Genomic DNA, 19,795 nt, shown 5'->3' with positions numbered 1-19,795 from the left:
AGTGACAACAAAAGACAGAGTGCCATGAAATGCAAAAACCCATGGGCTGGAGAGGTGGCTCAGCATTTAGTTAAGGTGCTTGCCCGTAAAGCCTAATGACCAGAGTTCGATTCCCAGTACCCACGTAAAGCCAGATGCACAAAGTGGCACATACATCTGGAGTTTGTGTGCACCAGCTGGAGGCCCTAGCATACCCTTCTGTCTCTCTTCTATCTGCTTGCATATACATTAACTATAAAAAACACATACCCAGGAAGCATGTTTTCACCCCATTAATGGAACTTGCAGCAATCTTCCTGTCTCAGCCTCCCAAATGCTGGGATTATAGACAGGCGTCACCATGCCAGGCTTCCCTGCCTTGATACCAATGCGTAAAGTGCAGACCCCTGCTCAAAGCACTGCACATGTGTACCCCCACATCCCTTAGAAACTGAGGTAAGTGCTCTCACCTCCACTTTACAGATATGGCAAACGGAGGCTAATCCTCTTAATTTCAGCCAGAGTAGCTCCATCTTGCACAAAAATGCCAGTTCAGCTGTTCTATGTGCCAGACTGCAGCAAAATAAGCCATATTTCCCATTGTTAGACAGCGTTTGCCAAGACCAGCAAAATCCTTGCTAAGGACAAGGACAGAGAGCACGCAATGACATCTAAATTTTCCAGAGCCTGGTACGAGCCTGTAGTCACCTCCTGCTTCAACACTAGGTGACGCTGTGAACCCGTTTGCATTGCTTCTGCTGTTAGACTAGGAGCTGTGTAAAGTAGGAGCTTGGGAACTGGGGATGTAGGTCAGTTGACAGTGCTTGTCTTGTATGCACAAAGCCCTGGGTTCATCTATAATCCCAGCATTCTGTAGGTACAAGTAGGAGAGAAGTTCATGGTCACCTTTGGCTACATAGTTTGAGGCCAGTCTGGGGTACATAAAGACCCTGCCTCAAAAAAAAAAAAAAAAGAATCAGGGCTGGAGAGATGGCTTAGCAGTTAAGGCACTTGCCTGCAAAGCCTAAAGACTCACGTTCCACTCTCCAGGTCCCACATAAACCAGATGCACAAAGTAACACGAGCGTGCAAGATCACTCGTGTGTACAAGGGGGTACAACATGTCTGGAGTTCAACTGCAGTGGCTGGAGGCCCTGGCACACCAAGCCTCTCACTCTTGATCTCTTGAATTAAAAAAAAGAAAAGCCAGTCTATTAGACTTGCCTCAAAAGAAAAAAAAAAAAAAAAGAAAAAGAGTTCAGTCAGGTGGGAAGATGAGGGGTATCTGGTAACTTTAGGAAATGGAACTGACTCTAGTCTTACCTAAGAACCCCCAATAAACAAACTCAGTTTACTCATCAGATGGATGAGTCATGCTTTGGGTAGTTGGTGCCATCCCAGTTTGGGGACAGATGTTAACAGTCATGCAACACCTCTCCACTGTCACCCACAGCTGGAAAATCTGAAAGCTGGCCTTCTGTGAGGTACCTCCACTGGACATCAGAACTACGTGCACTCACCTGGGTTCTTAAGCTGCCCTCTGCGTGGGGGCCCTTGACCCCTTAGTTCTGAGTTAACATTATCTCATGTAGCAGCTGACATGACCTGCATACCTACTTAACCAACCTGCTCTCTCCCCAGCTCATGGGACAAATCTGGCAAGAAGTACGAAGCCACGTCCCCATCTAAGGGAGACACCATGGACATAAGCCAACAGGTGCCCACTTTGGGAATGGCCAAACCCAATAAACACACAGACCCAGGAGGTTACTTCAGATAAGAATAAATAGGAAGACGACAAAACAAAATGGTGTCACAGGCTGAGCAGACGATGAAGAACACTTTGGAGGAACTAAAACAGGAGAAAGTTCTAGAACTGCTGTGCCATCTGGTAGCCACTGTCCTTGTGTGGCTATTGAGCCTCTGGAATGTGGCTGAAGAAGGAGGCCTTAAGATTACATTGGAAAACATATGAGATAGTGTCATGACCATGGTGACAATTTCATGAGTAAACACACGTGTCAAAATTTATCACACTGCATGCTTTACATGTGTGTGTCTTACTACAGGTTGGTGATGTCTCAAGAGAGCTGTGTTGAACACCCTGATGGTGTAGTAACCGGAACTGTGAAGTCTGTTTGGAATAACTTGGATATGTGCAATCAACTTTTTCAACTGTGAGCTTCAGGAATTGAAATAAAATATTTCTTTTGTTGTTTTGTCTCACTTTAGCCCAACCTGATCTGGAAATTCATTTTGTAGCCCAGGCTGGCCTCAAACTCACAGCAATCCTACCTCAGAAGTGCTGGGGTTAAAAACGCCAGCCATGATGCCCAGCTACAATATTTCTAATAAGTTAGTGGATGGATGGACAAGTCCTATAAATAAGTGTAAGATACACTGGATCATGAAGCCTTGGTACCAGAGGAGAAAAAATATATATCAACGTAATCTTTAAAATACTGGTTACATAGTTTTTCTTTTTGTTTTCATTTGAGACAGGATTTCAGGTAGCCCACGCTAGCCTCGAACTTACTATATGGACGAAGATGACTTTCACCTAATCCTACCCAAGTGATGGGACGATAGGTGTGTTGCCTGTTTGGTTACATTTAAACTGATGGTATTTTACACATAACTAGCTTGAATGAAACATTATCAGAATTTGTCAGTCTTTGCTTGTTTTTATTTCATGTTATTTTGTGTATGTGTGATGTATATGCATATATGCATACATGTGGGTGCACATGAGATCCATGTGCATATGCATGTGAAGACCAGAAGTTGAAGTTGGGTGTCTTCCTCCATATTCTTGAAACAGGATCTCTCACTTGAACCCCAAAAAGCTCCTTAATTGGGTTAGTCTAGCTACCCTGTTTGCCCTGGGGATCTCCTATCTCCACACACATGTGCACCCACATTTATACATGTATGCATCTCCATCGTACATACAGGTGGGCTGTCCCACTCACCTGGTATTTACATGGGTGCTAGGGATCCCGACTCCAGTCCTCTCACTTGTATGCAAGTGAGACAGGGTCTTCATGTAGCCCAGGCTGGCCTTGAATTCACTAGGTAACCAAGGATGATCTTGAACTTCTGATGGTCTTGTCTCCACCTCCCAAGTGCCGGGATTATAGGCACCACCATGCTCAAGTAAAGCAGTGCTGAGAATCGGACCCAGGGCTCCATGGATTCTAGGCAGGCACTCTACCAAGTGAGCTACATCCTAACCTCCTTTGCTTTGTCAGTGTGGCTATGAAAAAGTTAGTTACTCATGTACTTTTCTGTTGACTGGCATAGGTGGGCCTGGAGACCCTGGAGTGGGAGGCAAGCTCAGGCATTTCATCCAGGGTGGGCAAGAAAGCTGTGACAGTCTATGCGGATGGTCAACTTGACAGAGCTCAGAATCACCCGTGAGGGAGTCTGCAGAGTTGGCCCCGTTCCATGAGCTGAGGTCCTGGACTGTATGAAAAGGAGAGCTGGCTATGCACAGCATTCACTGCTCTCTCCTCTGTACCTGCATGTGGCCAGCTGCCTGACTCTTGCCACTGTGCAATCGTACCATGGACCGTAAAATAAACTACCAGTTGAAATAGACTCTTCCCCTGCCCCTCCCCCCTCCCAAACTGATTTTTGTCAGGTCTTCTGTTGCAATAACAAGAAGGTAACAGTGGCCAGGTGTGGTGGCGCACGCCTTTAATCCCAGCACTCGGGAGGCAGAGGTAGGAGGATTGCAGTGAGTTCGAGGCCACCCTGAGACTCCACAGCGAATTCCAGGTCAGCCTGAGCTAGAGTGAGACCCTAGCAAAAAAAAAAAAAAAGAAAAAGAAAAAGAAGGTAACAGTGATAGTTTGAACTGTATCTCCCCAAAGACTCAGGTGTTATTAAATTGAGTTAGCATCTTCTGCCCACAACAGGCAGACTCCTGTTGGGAGGGAGGGGGATGGACCTGAATTCCAGCCTAAGGTATGCAGAGTGAGCTCTGCCAGGTCCCTGCTGAGGGGCTGGCTTGCTTTGTAGAGCTGATGTGTGGTGGTGTCTCTCTAGGAATCTGTGTTAAAGGAGCAGGCTTCTTTTGTCATTATGGAACTTCCCCTGGATCTGCTAGCCTAAAATAAATCCCACTCTTTCCACAAACTAGGTCTGGTTTGGAGATTCATCCCAGCAGCCTGGAGCTGACTACAATAGTAACTAACACAAAAGGCCTAAGGAACTGGCACGTGAGCAGGGACCAAAGGAGGTCTGAGAAACAGCAAAGACCCCTAGGCGGGGTTGAATTTGGGGGATGAGGTCACGTCCTCCTTACTCCAGCCTCACCTGTGGCCAGTCCAGAAGTCCAGCTGTCATCTGACCTGTCTGGTTACAGTCGTCATCGATGGCCTAGTGGAGAGAGAGGGGACTGATGATGGCTGAGCCTCTCATGGCCCATTCCGGTCTCCATCTAGATCAGCTAATGTTTCTTGCCATTGGCCACAGTAAATACTTTAGGCTTTGAAATCCATTCAGGCTCTGTCACTACAGAGTAGCACAGGTACTATGTCAATGAATGTGCAGGGGTGTTCCAATAAAGTTTTATTGGTAGAACTATGCCTGGGGTCACAGTTTGCTGATTCCTGGCCTAGATGGATCCCCTTGCTAAGACCCACAGACAAGCAGTCACTTGTCTAGAGAATGCATAAGGGCCTGACGTCCTGCTGTCTGAACATCCACCTAGACCAGTGGGGAGCACAGCAGGGGGCTGGAGTGACAGGGCCAGTTAGAACAGTCCATCCTAGAGGTCCTTCACCCATTGGTTCAGGGATGAGCACATGACTCAAGTTGGACCATTGGAGAACCAGGCCTGGAAGCTGCTGGAGCCTCTGAGAAAGAGGGCTCTTTTGTCTGGCTCAGTGGAATGTGAGGTGGAAACATCCACTGAGGCAAGATCAAAGGGGGCATGGTGTGGTGAGCCTGAAGTCTGAATACCAGGGCAGTTTAAACTGTGATTCTCCTTGTTATTTGGTTCCAGGCTGACCTGGAACTCATGATGTAGTGGGCCTTTGACTGACAGCAATTCTCCACCTACTGCCTTCCCAGTGCTGGGATTAAAGGCGTGCACCACCAGGCCCGGCATGTGAGTCTCATTCTTAGCCCTGACAGCATCCTGACCAGTTTATCAGGTATCTCCCAGCTGGAGGCCCTGACCCCAGAACGTGTCTCTGACAACCAAGACAGGTAGGACGTCTGAGTCTAGATCTGCCAGCCAAGGTGCTGGGCTTTCAAGGGCCATGCTGCCCATACCGGGCGCGGGAGGCCCGGAAGCCAAATCTCACCTAGGCTTGTATTTTTGGCCTGTTCCCTGGCTAAGCATCCAGCCTCAGTTTACTGATTGGTGCTGTGACTCTCCTGCTGTTGGTAATCTGTTTTCTACTGTCTGACTTTCAGGGGCTAGTAGGATACCCACTGGCTTACTCATGAACCAATTCTCACCAAGGCTGGCCTGGCTTCCTGGAGGTCCTTCAGGACCCAGCTGTCTCCTCAGCTTCTCCTGTCTGTTGTCTCTGTACCCTGCTGATCCCAAGTCTGACTGTCTTTCTCAATGCTCATCCCTAACTCATCCTCTTTCCTCCTCTCTCTTCGTTGGCTCTTCCCACATCCCTCCTCCCCAGGAGAAGTCATGATGCCTATCTCGGATGGGAAGGGAAGAACAGTACTCCTGGGCCTCCTGAGGGAACAGATGAACCAGTAACATGCCTGCCTCAGCTGAGCCTCAGAACAGCAAATCCTTCCCTGGCCCTCAGCCTCCAGTGTCTCCGCCCAAGCCATTCCTCCTGGCCCCAGAGGGGATCCTGTGCTTCTCTTGCTCACAGACCTGCCATGTCTTCCCGGTGCTCTACAACACTGTAGAATGTCTTCTGCTCTTTTACACACCCTGTGTCATGGACCCTACCTCTGAGCTTGTTCTTCCCGGCTCCCCCTATTTTTCTCCCCTTTACTGCCTCTGAACTGGACCCAGGCCTCTGCCTCACCTGTATGGGCCCAAACCTGTCTCTTGGAATTCATTTTTGCTCAAAAGGATAGATGCTTCTGACATCCACAGTGACCTGGGCTGTGGCTCAAGCTCTCAGTCAGGGGGCAGCAGAGTGCCAAGCTGCCTGGCCAGGTACACATGAGTGCCAGGGCCTGAGCCCAGTGTACTGTCCACTCACAGCCATCTTGGGCAGGGGCACAGTCTGGCAGGGGATGAACAGGTGGAGTGTGGAAGGGACAGGCAGGCACACCAACCTGCTTGCCTAGGAGCAGCAGGTCCACTTTCTCCTTCTCAGCCAGTTTGGCTAGGACCCGGGCCACCTGCAGGGGACCCAGGCTTTCTGCCTGTGCTGCTGGTACCTCCACGTGGATCCCTCGGTCTGCACCCATGGCCAGAGCAGTGCGGATGGTCTCCTGAAAGGGACAGAATGATGAAGGTGGCTTCCATCACCAGAGATCAACATCCCAGACCATACATAGCCCTCCTCCCTCAGACATAGGTGTCCACACCCCAGCCCTCCTCTCTCAGGCCCAAAGGGTTCAAGCTCCAGACTATGCCCACAGACTCAGAAGTCCGGGCTCTAAACATCCTCCCTCATACCTCGGAGTTCAGGCCTCAGTTGTCCTCCCTTAGACCTCAGAAGTAGGGGTCCTATATCCAAAGCTCTCCCCCTCAAACACAGAAGTCCAAACCCAGCACTTCTCCCTCAGATTCAGGAGTCCAGACCCTAGCCCTACTCCTTCAGACCCAGAGGTGTAGGCTTTAGCCTTTCTCCCTCAAGCTCAGGAGTCCAGACAGTAGGCCTCTTTCCTCAGACCCGGGGTGTCTGAGCGCCCACACATCGAGGGCCGTAGGGCCTCTGAGCACCCGCACAGTGAGGGCCGCAGGGCCTCTGAGCACCTGGCATTGCGGGGGGCCGCAGCTGACAGCGATGATCTCCTTCACCAGCTTCTTCTCCTTCAGCCGCACCGCCTCCTCTACCGCGATCTCGCAGAAGGGGTTCATTGAGTGCTTCACGCCATCAGTGACCACTCCTGACTTGTCAGGCTTTACCCGGATCTGCGGCAGACAGGGAGCACACAGGGTGAGGGGAAAGAAGGCCAGGGCCTCAGTGCCAAGCCTTTATGGGGTACATGAGGACAACAGTGGCCTGGAATTTCTGGTTTAGGACATGGCTTTGACACCATAGCTGTTGGCCAAGGCTAGCTTGTTTTCTTTCTTTCTTCCTTCGTTTTCTTTTTCTTTTTCTTTTTTTCTTGTTCAAGGTAGGGTCTCACTCTAGCCCAGGTTAACCTGAACTCATTCTGTAGCCCCAGAGGCTGGCCTTGAATTCATGGCTAGCCTACCTCAGTCTCCCAAGTGCCAGGACTAAAGGTGTGTGCTACCACTCCTGGCTAAGGACTTTCTTGTCGAGAAAGCCTAACATGTTAGAATTCACAGGTCTGGAGACATAGAGGTAGAAGGATCAGAAGTTCAAGGACAGCCCATCCTCTCATCTGTCACTTAGACCTTCCTGAGCAGCGGGGACATGTGATATAGTCATACCATAGCCTATCTCTACTCTTGTGAGGATCAAAGAGTGTTCTTGGGTTTTGTTTGCCTTAGCCCACACTGAATGATCAATGCCTTTCATGATATCCCCCAAGTACAGTAGAAATACATCCATCCATAAGCCAGGCCAAAAAGAAAAGAAAAGAAAAGAAAAGAAAAGAAAAGAAAAGAAAAGAAAAGAAAAGAAAAGAAAAGAAAAGAAAAGAAATACATCCAGATAGATATGGTGGCACACACCTTTAATCCTAGTATTCTTGAGGCTAAGGCAGGAGTATTAAGAACTTGAGGTCAGCTTAGGCTATGCAGTGAGACCATCTCCAGACAGACAGATAAATGAACCACCATCCATACACATAATACACAACTATCGATCCCCTAGCATAAGGACAAACAATACCCTCACTGATTATGGAGATTTCAACTTCAGTCCTTTCAAATGCCAGCCTTCTCTATGGACTTCACAGTCCTGGGTAGTCACTATCTGAGTGGAAGAGAAGCGATCCAAAGCTTCGCAGTGCCAGACAGATGAGCGGTGGGCAAGGCAGCCCTTCTCTCTGCTTTCCCAAGGTTGTTTACAGCAAGTACCACCACAGGTCTGGCCGGCCCTGGATTCCAGGATCCTGCTGTCAGCAAGAGTGACAGCCCAAGGGGCTGCAGGCTACACAAAGAAGCCTCCCTTCCCTTCTCTTCCCGTGGCTGCTGCAAACTCCAAACCTTGGTGTCTCCAGGATACGGAAGACAGAAGTCCAAGTTCACGTTAGTGGAGCTGAGTTCAGGCTGTGGGCAGAGCTCTACAGAAGCAGAGGGCGCCCTCCAGAGGTCAAGGGGAGGACTTAGCTTTTCTTTTGCTCGTGTGTGTGTGTGTGTGTGTGTGTGTGTGTGTGTGTGTGTTTTGTGCTTATGATGGTCTCACTCCTGGAGCTCAGCCTTGGGACCAACTCTCCACAATGCTTTTGTCTCAGCCTTTCTTTAAAAAAAATTATTTGTGTGTGTGTGTGTTCATGCATGTCAGGGTCTGTTGCAGCTGCAAACGAACATCAGGTGCATGTGCCATTTTTTTCTGTCCAGCTTCATATGAATGCTGGGTAATTGAAATTGGGCCTGAAGGCTTTGCAATCAAGCGCTTTTAGCTGCCGAGTCCCCAGAGAATCTGTTTGCCTGCTGGCACTCCTTATGTGTGTCATTTTATCCTCTTTCATCATTTCATCTTTTAAAATGTTTAAATTTTTAAGTGTCTTTATTTGCAAGTATCAGTATTATTAATTCTCTTTATTTGCAGGTGTGTGCACACACACGCACATGCACACGCGGGAGAGAGAATGGGTGTGCCAGAGCCTCTTGCCACACTGCTATAATGTACTCCAGACACATGTGCCACTGTGTGCATCGGGCTTTACATGGGAACCAGGACCTGCAGGCTTTGCAAGCAAACACCTTTCACTGCTGAGCCATCTCATCTCCCTACCCACCTTTTTTGTTTTCAATGGACAGGATCTTACTCTGTAGCCTAGGCTAGCTTTGGAGATACAATGATATAGCCAAGCAACAATATCCTCCTATCTCAGCCTCCCAATTGCTGGGTCACAAGCTTGCACCACCAGCCCTGGCACAAGGCCAGTATCTTCACAGAACATCATATGGCCTTGGTGCATGTGTGCTAATTGTACAAGGGCTCTTTGGATGGTATTGGACCCCACCTGGATACTCAAGGATAACTCCCATTAGAATATCCCTAAAGAAGATAAGCTTCTTGAGTTCCAGGGACTAGGATGGCCATGTCTTAGGCCACCCAGGTCCTGTCCTCATACGTGTTGGAACCCAGGGCCTCACACATGCCAAACACATGGTCTATCACTGAGCTACATATTCAACCTTTTTAAATGTTAAGATAGGGTCTCACTAAGTTCCCAGGCTAGCCTCAAACTCATGATCTTCTTGCCACAGCCTTTGGAGTGAGTGCTGGGATGACAGGCATCTGTCAAACATTACATCCTGATCCCATGGACAATGTTGTCACCTACCACACAGTGAAGGGCCCTGCTCTAAGCCACTACACCTATCCTAATGCATTAATCTGGCCACAGTGTGATAAGGGAGGAGGTGTTAGCATTCCCAAATAGAGAGGGGGAGAACTGAGGCTGGTCTAAGGTCACATGGCCAAGTGGCAGGACCTAATGATTCCTGGAAGTCTGGAGATATGAGAGAGGGGAACAGAAGCCTGACCTCATCTGATGGTGGAGGCTGCTAGGGAAGGACTGGATGAGACAGCAGCATTCAGGCTAAGATCTGAAAGATGATGGACATTGACTAGGTGAAGTTCGAGGGTAAATATTCTGAGAGAGGTCAGAGCAGGTGCCAATGCCCTGAAGTAGAAACTGAAGGTTTTGCAGTCAAAGGAGTTGGTGTGGCCAGGGCAGAGCACAATGGCATCAAACTGGGGAGGCCAGTAGCAGTGGACCCTTTTGATACGCTGTAATAGCCCTCAACAGGCATGGGGACATGCCTGTGCTTCTGAGCTACACTCCCAGCCCTCACTGTGGATTCTAGGCAGGAGCTCTACCTCTGAGCCCCTATAGCAGCCTCTCACTGTGAACTCTAGACAGGTGCTCTACCTCTGAGCCACACCCAAGCCCCTCACTGTGGATTCTAGACAGGAGCTCTACCTCTGAGCCACGCCCCCAGCCCTCACTGTGGATTCTAGACAGGAGCTCTACCTCTGAGACACGCCCCCAGCCCTCACAGTGGATTCTGGGCAGGAGCTCTACCTCTGAGCCACGCCCCCAGCCCTCACTGTGGATTCTAGACAGGAGCTCTACCTCTGAGCCATGCCCCCAGCCCTCACTGTGGATTCTAGACAGGAGCTCTACCTCTGAGCCACGCCCCCAGCCCTCACTGTGGATTCTAGACAGGAGCTCTACCTCTGAGCCACGCCCCCAGCCCTCACTGTGGATTCTAGACAGGAGCTCTACCTCTGAGCCACGCCCCCAGCCCTCACTGTGGATTCTAGACAGGAGCTCTGCCTCTGAGCCACGCCCCCAGCCCCTCACTGTGGATTCTAGACAGGAGCTCTACCTCTGAGACACGCCCCCAGCCCTCACAGTGGATTCTGGGCAGGAGCTCTACCTCTGAGCCACGCCCCCAGCCCTCACTGTGGATTCTAGACAGGAGCTCTACCTCTGAGCCACGCCCCCAGCCCTCACTGTGGATTCTAGACAGGAGCTCTACCTCTGAGCCAAGCCCTCAGCCCTCACTGTGGATTCTAAACAGGAGCTCTACCTCTAAACCACACCCCTGTCCCTCACTGTGGATTCCAGGTAGGAGCTCTAAGTCTGAGCTACATCTCTAGCTCTCTTTTTTACTTCTTTTGAGACAGGCCAGTCTTTAATTTACTTTGTGGTCCAAAAAGGCCTTGAATATGCAATCCTCCTGCCTCCGCCTCTCAAGTAGCAGGGATGTAGGCCTGGGACAACTTGATTTCAAATTCAGTTAGGTTCAGTTTAGACACTGGGCCTGTAGAACTCCTAAGAGAGCAAGTTGTATGGTTTGAAGCTGTTAAGCTTGGGATATTTTGCCACAGCTGTCACAGGAAAAGATACAACTGTTCAGAGCCAGGGCAGGGGTGGGGCGTGGCCTTGGCCCTAAGGACTATGGGGAAGGGTAAAGAGGTGGCTGGGTCTAACATATGGTGTTTCTTTTTGTTGCATATTGAGGCAGGGTCTCATCTAGCCCAGGCTGGCCTCAAACTCATAGTGATCTTACCTGTGCCTCCCCAGGTCTGGGATTAAAGGTGTGAGCCACCATGCTGGCTCCGCTTAAACTTCAGCTTGTACAAGGTCATTCTGTGACGCTATGAAAACTTGAAAAAGCCAAGAGAGAAAGTGACAGGACAGCTGCTAGTCACTGAAATAAAAGATGACATGGCCCAGACAGCCATGACTGTGGGGATGGAAACATGGATATATTTCAGAGAACACCGTTGGTGGAACTGATGGGCTTTGGTGCCTCACAGATGGGTGAAAGTCAAGGCCAAACCCGGGGTTTTGAGTGTTTACATGACAAGGACCTGGGGAGGTCAGTGCATCCAATCCCAAGTACACTGTATTTGAAGGGCCTGGGAGATGGCTCAGCAGGTAAAGTATTTCCCACACAAGTGTGAAGACCTGGGTTCAGGCCCCAGCTACTCATGCAAATTACATGGCAGCCCACCTGTAGTCCAGCACTTGGGAGACATGGGCAAGCTGGCTAGCGAAATCAGCACAATAGGTGAGTCCTGGCTTAAGTGAGAGACCCTGACTCAATAAGTAAGGTACAGACAGGCATGGTGGCTCACGGCACTCGGAGACAGAGGTAGGAGGATCACAGTGAGTTCCAGGCCAACTTGGGCTACAGGGTGAACTCCAGGTCAGCCTGGGCCAGAGTGACACCCTGCCCAAACAAACAGGTGGAGAAAAATGGAGGAAGACATCTTACTTCAACTTGTAGCCTCCACACACACATGTGCTCATACACATGTGAACATGTATACATACAAATATACATGCCAGAAAAAAAGAAAAGCCCTAACGGGTGCCAGGAGAGGCTTTACTACCCTCCTCTTTTCCCATGCAGTCACCACCAAAGCCTTGGCCAAAGCCACCCAGAGTGCCAGTGACACTGGAACACGCTTTCTTGCTATTTCCCTAACCCCCTTTTCTCTGGAGCTGGTGGGTGGGATGGTCATTTTTATGCCAAAAACAAATTTCAGAACAGAATATATTTGCTTTTGGAAATAGGAGTGCAACAAGCACCATGTTCTGAATCCACACTACTTTTTACATTCTTAGCTAAATTTAATCATTAGCCCATTTCACAGGTAGGGAACTGACTCCTCAGCAGTCATGGTTCCCCACCCTGCCTAGGATACTTCCCCTCAAACATCCTTTAGTCATGGCATCTCGACAGCCATGATCCCCTCACCACCTATGTAACTGCATCACTTCTGCCTAGCCTTGTCCTTCAATGTTTAGCTGTTACTTTGTTTTTGAAAGTCTCACTCTGTAGCCCAGAACTCTGGCAACCCCCTTAAGTTCCGGGGTAACAGTCATGAACCATCACAATTAGCTTGGTTAAGACTTTTCAAAGCACAGACAACCCAGACAGACAACACACGTTGTACTCACTCATATTTATCACCTGTCTCCCCAGAATGCAGGCTCCTTAGAAGCAGGGTATATTCCTGGGTTGTAGTTTGTATGTGTTTTGCAGTACTTAGGGCTGAACCCAGATCTTCTTGCATATTTTACAAACATTCTACTGCTGAGCCATGCCTCCAGCCCCTCATCCTGGGCTCTAGGCAGGAGCTCCACCTCTGAGCCATGTCCCCAGCCCTCACTGTGGGTTCTAGCCAGGAGCTCTACCTCTGAGCCACACCCCCAGCCCTCACTGTGGATTCTAGGCAGGAGCCCTACTGCTGAGCAATACCCCCAGCCCCCTTACTGTGGACTGTACCTGCACACTGTTAGGTGAGCAGTAGGCACCTGTGTTAATAAGAACTGTCGGGGCTGGAGAGATGGCGTAATGGTTGAAGGGCTTGCCTGCAAAGCCAAAGGACCCAGGTTTGATTCCCCAGGACCCACATAAACCATAGATACACAAGGAGGCACATGCATCTGGAGTTTGTTTGCAGTGGCTGGAGACCCTGGAGTGCCCATTATCTCTCTACCTGTCTGTTTCTGTATCTCTCTCAAATAAATAAATAAAAATAAAAATGTTAAAAAAAAATAAGAACTGTCATATAAGGGTGTCACCTTAAGACCTGCATCTGCCCATCACTTATTCACCAGCATGGAGAGGAAGCACAAAAGCCTAGCACCGCAAAGATGAAGCATGGTGGTGCAGGTCTGTAATCTCAGCACGTAGGAGGCAAAAATAGGAGGGTTAGTAGTTCAAGGCCACGTGAGACCCTGACTCAATTTTAAGAGATATGAATTATGAATTTCCTTTGAGACAGGAAGGAAAGCAAAGCACAGAGGAGTCTGGGAGATGCAGTGCCTGCCTCAGAGCCCTGCTGGACCCCTGAGGGGAAAGGGGCCAAGAATTGCCAGCTCACCTGCCCAGGGATACCTTTTAGGCCCTAGTAGACTTCAAATTGCTTAGAGGTGTTCCATAAGTCAGAAAATGATACTTTTCCCTGACACTCTGCCCCCCTCCTTCTGGGAACAAAGGGGACTGAATCCAGTGTGCCAGCGAGCACTCTACCACTGAGCTACCTCCCCAACTCACTCTTACTCTCTCTTTTGTAACTTTATTATTATTGTTTTTTTGCATGGAGGGGTCATGGGTATGCCAGGGCCTCTTACCACTGCCAAAAATGAATGCCAGACACTTGCATTGCTTTTTGCATCTGGCTTATGTGAGTGGCTTGGGAATTGAACCCAGATCGGCAGACTTTGTAAGCAAGCACCTTTAACCCCTGCGCCATCTCCCCAGCTCTTTTACTGATTGAGAAAGGGTCACACTAAATTATCCACACTGGCCTTGAAATCACTCTGCAGCACAGGAGTCCTTGAACTTGCTGTGCTCTTGCCTCACCTTCTCAAATAGCTGGAAGTACAGGACAAGAGGCCACATATCAAATTCAAGGCCAGATTGGACTATGGGAGGATCATGTCTTTAAAAAAAAGAAAAGAAAAAACAACCCAGAGAACTTTTATGACGTGACTTCTGGCAGCATCTCCCGAACCCTTGACACAGTATGCAGACTTCTGTTTGGCTTTGTCCCCAACTTTATTTTGCCAAGCTTAACAGGAAAGGGCACTGCCAGGGTACATAGCAGGCAAGGCAGCAAGGCCTGATGGGGGACCATGGGCAGCACATGTTGCCAGTACATGGATACTAGAGTGTCAGAGCTTTGAGACCACCCAGCAAAGGAGCTCACAGGTGGCAAATACAGCTAGCTTTCTGGGGCAGTGACCCAGGGCACTGGAGTGCCCTGATGGAGGAGGCTCATGTATGGGGCTGGAGAAGGTGTGGGAACACAAGGTCCATCTCGGCCAGCACAGAGCGAGGGTGGGTTGGTCAGTCCACAGATGGTGTAACAGCTGCCCTCTCATTGCCGGGGTAAAAGGCACTGACCAGAAGTAGCTTATGGGTAGAAAGGGTTTATTTTGGCTTCCCATGGAGGGGAAGCTTCATCATGGAGGGGAAAGAATGGCAAGAACAGCCAGCTGAGCATCACATCGCCTCAGATGCAAGGAGGAAGTAGTCTACATATGGGGCTTGATTGCTCCAAAGTCCACACTGGCAGCTCCACCTCCCAAAGGCCCCACAACTTTCCCCAAGTGCCACTAGCTAGGGGCCAAGTATTCAAAGCACACTGAGCCCATGGAGGGCATTTTCTTCAAATCACAACACATGGAAGCTGGTTTCCTTGGCTTTATGGGTCTATTTTGGGATGCTCTTAGGAAAACACACCCCAAGTTATGAATGCGAATGGCAGCAGCCTCTCAGATGCTCATCAAGCTTCATGGAAAATGTGTTCCTGGGGCTGGAGAGATGGCTTAGTGGTTAAGCACTTGCTTGTGAAGCCTAAGGACCCTGGTTCGAGGCTCGACTCCCCAGGACCCACGTTAGTCAGATGCACAGGGGGCGCACGCATCTGGAGTTTGTTTGCAGTGGCTGGAGGCCCTGGCATGCCCATCTCTCTCTCTCTGTATCTACCTCTTCCTGTCACTCTCAAATAAATAAATAAAAATAACAACAACAAAAAAAAAGAAAATGTATTCCTGGCCAGTTGTCAAACACCTACTAATACCCCTCTCTCCCTCCCTGCCCCCCAGCAGAGTACTGACTGTATTTTAATTAAGAAAGGGGGGGGTTAGAGAGGTGGCTAAATGGTTAAAGGCACTTGCTTGCAAAGCCTGACTACCTGGGTTCAATTCCCAAGTACCCATGTAGAGCCAGATGCATAAATGGGCACAGGTCTCTAGAGTTTGTTTGCAGTGGGAGGAGGCCCTGGAACACCTATATTACATATAATAATTAAAAAACTAAAAGAAGATGGAGCTGGGGAGATGGCTCAGTGGTTAAGGCACTTTCCTGCAAAACCTAACAACCCGGGTTCAATTCCCAATACCCATGTATGGCCAGAAGCTCAAAGAGGCACATACATCTGGAGTTTGTTTGTAGTAGCTGGAGGCTCTGGCATACTCATTCTCTCTTCTATCTCTCTCTGCTTATAAATAAATATTTTTTTAAAAGAAGATGGACATCACTCATACTCCCAAAGTAACAGTACTTATTGCACACCATGCATTGGTATGAGGGCTCATTTAATCTACACCCAATAAGACAAATCCTATCATTACTGACACCATCCAGGGGAGAAAGATGAGGCACAGAGTAGCTAAATAACTGCTTCACAGAGCAGGAGGTGGACCCAGATAGCTGGTCTTTGAGTCCAGGCATGAACCTTCCAGAAGCAAGCCTGCTTCCTCAGACAGTACCCACTGTACTCATCAGTTACCACCTTCCCCACCAGAGCACAAATTCCAGAAAGAGTGGACAAAGTACTACAGCAGTAAGAAACCGACACTAAGGGGCTAGAGAGATGGCTCAGCAGTTAAAGCCATTTGCTTGCAAAGACTAATGGCCTGGGTTTGATTCCCCAGTACCCACATGAAGCCAGATGCACAAGGTGGCACATGAATGTGGAGTTTGTTGACAGTGGCTAAAGGCCCTGGGACATCCATACTCTCACTCTGCTGGGCACAGTGGTACACACCTTTAATCCCAGCACTTGGGAGGCTGAGGTATGAGGGTTGCTGTGAGTTCAAGTCCAGCCTGAGACTACAGAGTAAATTCCAGGCCAGCCTAGGCTTGAGTGAGATGCTACCTCAAGAAAATTTAAAAAAATAAAATAAAATAGAAGTGCACCTACAGTGAGATGGGAGGCAGAGACAGGAGAGCCTTCTGGAAGCTTGCAAGCCGACTAGACTGATGAGCCCAGCAGAGAACAGGAGAACAAGAGACCCTACCCTTGCTTCAAAATAAGGTGGAAACTGAGGACCAGCATGCAGTGTTGTCCTCTGACCTCCACACATGCACATCTGCGCACACACACACACATACAAGAAAATAAGTTAAGAAACGAATTTGGCAAGGAGCTACAGCAAAGAGGGGGATTGCGATATTAAGCACAGTACCACAGCCTTTTTTGAGAAAAATCTTTTTTAAAAAAATTATTTTTATTTATTTATTTATTTATTTATTTATTTATTTATTTGAGAGAGAGAGAGAGAGAGAGAGAGAGAGAGAGACAGAAATAGGCAAGCAGAGAATGGGCGCGCCAGGGCCTCCAGCCACTGCAAACAAACTCCAGATGTGTGTGCCCCCTTGTGCATCTGGCTTAGGTGTGTCCTGGGGAGTAGAACCTAGGTGCTTTGGTTTTGCAGGCAAGTACCTTAACTGCTAAGCCATCTCTCCAGACCCTTATTACTATTTTTTACATTTTGGGAAAAATCTTTGAGGGAATGAGTGATGCTGGGACAAAGAGGTAGTCAGATTTGGCTCTGCCTGTAAGGGGCTTCCAAGGGGACATTGTGAAGAGAGCTTGTGGAACAAGCCCAAGGGGGGGGGGGCTGAGAAATGAGAAGGCTGGTGGACTATTAATTATTAATGCAATCACTGGCTCTGACTGAACAAGAGGGGGACAGGAAGCAAAGGCTAGAGGGCCAAGCAGGGAGAGGGGAGAAAGAACAGTCCTTTGAGCAAGAAGCAGCCTGGCCTATCAGGAAAGGCAGCACAGACTAGAGTTGTGGAAGCAGAAATGGTGATGGTGGGTTCCAGCAGGGATGTGGACAGCTGGGCCAGACAACCAAGAGTCTCCACAGATGAGTTGAGGAGGCAGAACTTCGTTCAGCAAGGGCTGGGCAGCCACCAGTGAACAAAAGAAGATAGGGCCAGCCCTGGATGCAGAAAATTCCCAAAGGCTGGAAAAGAATGAACTAGAGGGGAGAGCCTGGGAGCCATGGAAGACGCTGGGGCTAGGGCGCATGTGAGAGTCAAAACGAGGTCTAAGGGCTAGAACCTCAGAATGAAAGAGACGCTCTAGGACAGGAGTGTTGGGGCTGAGAACTGAAGGGCTAAGGGAGGTGAGGGGTTAGGAGTGAGGCTCATGCCTAGGTCTGACCCTGTGATTACCTGGGTCTGAATTACTCACTAACTTGAAGAGGATACCATGCAACACTGGATGTGAAGCAGGAAGCTCTGGGTAGTGTGGAAGGGAAGCACCACAGGCCTTCAGGAAAGGTGAGGAGCAGAGACCATGCTGGTCTCTTCCTCTGCCTTCAGTTTTCTCACTAAGCATACCACAGATGCCCATGTGCCCAGGGGGTGCTGGGACCACAGCTGAGTCAAAGGAAGCAGGAGATGTTGGTACAGGCCTGCCATCCTAGCCTACCTAAGAAGCTGACAGAGGAACAGGACTCCAGCCTGGGCAAGTTCATGAGTTCCTATCTCAAACAAGTAGCTGGCTGTGGTGACACACGCCTTTAATCCCAGCACTGAGGAGGCAGAGGTAGGAGGATCGCTGAGAGTTTGAAGCCAGCCTGAGACTACACAGTGAATTCCAGGTCAGCCTGGGCTAGAGTGAGACCCCACCTCAAAAAACAAAATAACATGTAGAAAACCAGGACAGTGGTACACACTCGCAATCCCAGCACTTGGGAGATAGAGGCAAGACAACAGGGAGTTCAAGGTCATCCTCAGCTACACAGTGAGTTCCAGAACAGCCTGGGCTATATGAGATCCCAGTCTCAACACAACATAACACAACCAAACTACAAACAAAGAAGAGAAAGAGAAGGAGAGAAGAGGAAGGAGGAAGAATGAAAAATAAAAAAGGCCAGGGAGGTACCTCAGTGGTAGAACACTGGCTTAGCATGCCCAAGGCCTGAGTTTCTGATCCCCAGTACCACCAAGAGAGAACATGAATCCTTTGTGAGGGAGACACAGTCAACTCAGATCCAAAGGACCATGTGGGTCTCAGCAAAGCCTGGAGGTTGCATCCCTGTCACAGGCTATGGGGGGTGGGGGGGATCCTTAGGCCAACCTCTGGGTTTTGAATCTGACTCTGCTGCTAACAATAAGGCAAGTAACAAAATCTCCATAGGCTTTGGGTTTCCTCATCTGTCCAACGGGATTAGTAGTATGGAGGATATCCAAATGGGTTAATCCCTGTACAGGGTTTAAGAGTGTTTCCTGGTGCTTGGTAAATAACCTAGCAGCTCTCAGAACTCTGGGGTTGCAAGCTCCAGTCGGTTTCACCTATCCTCCCTTTGTCATTCCCCAGGCAGGCAAGGACAAGATTAACATCGACTTTGGGATCAGTACGCACCTACCCTGAGACATCAGGGCTCAGGACCCTATACTGAAAGGTGAACTCCTTGTCTGATGGGTAAGGACAGACATAATCATTCACCATGTTGAGGACAAGTTAAGCCAAACATTGTGGTCTGGGGACCACATCTGATTCATGTCCACCTATACTACCTTTCTACTACAGACACACAGGCCCTGAGATGCTGTCCCTCAGTCCTTTCGTGGAAATGGGACCCACTCCCCAGCTCAGTCATGCTGGCCCTTTTGAACAGCAGTCTTCCTCCCTAGCTAGAGCTTCCTCACTCGCCTCCTAGCTGTGAGGGTAAGCCAGTTTCTGGGTTCTGCAGATCCATGTGACCACAACAATCCCACATCTGGGGTGCTGTAAGCTCAACTGAGTGGGCAATGCAGTCAGGAGGGAGAAAAGCTGGTTTGTGTGCCACGCCAGAAATCAGACTGTGTCCCTCCCTGGCGGAGTAACCTTCGTGCCTCAGTTTCTCCACATGTTAAACGAGAAGTATGACTCCTCCAGCCCACAGTTATCAAGAGTGGGCACAGCGGGGAAAGGGGGGCAGCGTCGTGAACCCCGCAAGGCTCGATGTCAGAAGCTCACAAGCCCTTGATCTCTGTCACAGGTGTGACTTTGACTTTGGGTCAAAGGGCAGCAGGGATCAGAAATTATGAAAAGATCCCCCATACAGTGTGCGCTCCTGATTCCGGAAGCACATGACCGCGGGGTCTCAGGGATCTAGGACTGGGGGGGGCCCCGGTCACCTTCACGGCAAAGTCGATGACTCTCTTCACAGCCACGAGCGCGCGCAGCTCCGCCATCTTCCCGCAGCCGTCACCCGGCGGTGTCAGTGGGCGCCCAACCTCAGCCTCCAGACGCCCCGC

The 19,795-nt window shown here is 49.5% G+C and overlaps 1 protein-coding gene and 1 long non-coding RNA gene across 2 annotated transcripts in view; one reads left to right on the top strand and one right to left on the bottom strand.

The window, feature by feature from the left end:
• The window catches only part of LOC123454858, a 7,239-nt gene extending 5,029 nt beyond the window's left edge, over positions 1–2,210 (top strand). The window contains exon 2 of the long non-coding RNA XR_006633526.1: positions 1,621–2,210. This is a non-coding gene — a long non-coding RNA (uncharacterized LOC123454858). The remainder of the gene's footprint in view (positions 1–1,620) is intronic.
• Positions 1–19,793, bottom strand: part of Etfb (electron transfer flavoprotein subunit beta) — a 21,191-nt gene extending 1,398 nt beyond the window's left edge. The window contains exons 1-4 of the mRNA XM_004672860.2: positions 19,676–19,793; positions 6,893–7,051; positions 6,247–6,405; positions 4,300–4,362 (exon numbers count right to left, since the gene is read on the bottom strand). Coding sequence (XP_004672917.1) covers positions 4,300–4,362; positions 6,247–6,405; positions 6,893–7,051; positions 19,676–19,732 — 438 coding nt within the window. The 5' untranslated portion in view covers positions 19,733–19,793. The remainder of the gene's footprint in view (positions 1–4,299; positions 4,363–6,246; positions 6,406–6,892; positions 7,052–19,675) is intronic.
• Positions 19,794–19,795: the final 2 nt, after the last annotated feature.

The sequence above is a fragment of the Jaculus jaculus genome, chromosome 14 (genome assembly GCF_020740685.1).
Source record: "Jaculus jaculus isolate mJacJac1 chromosome 14, mJacJac1.mat.Y.cur, whole genome shotgun sequence".
NCBI classification, from domain to species: domain Eukaryota; kingdom Metazoa; phylum Chordata; class Mammalia; order Rodentia; family Dipodidae; genus Jaculus; species Jaculus jaculus.
This window is presented reverse-complemented; position numbering and strand designations above follow the sequence as displayed.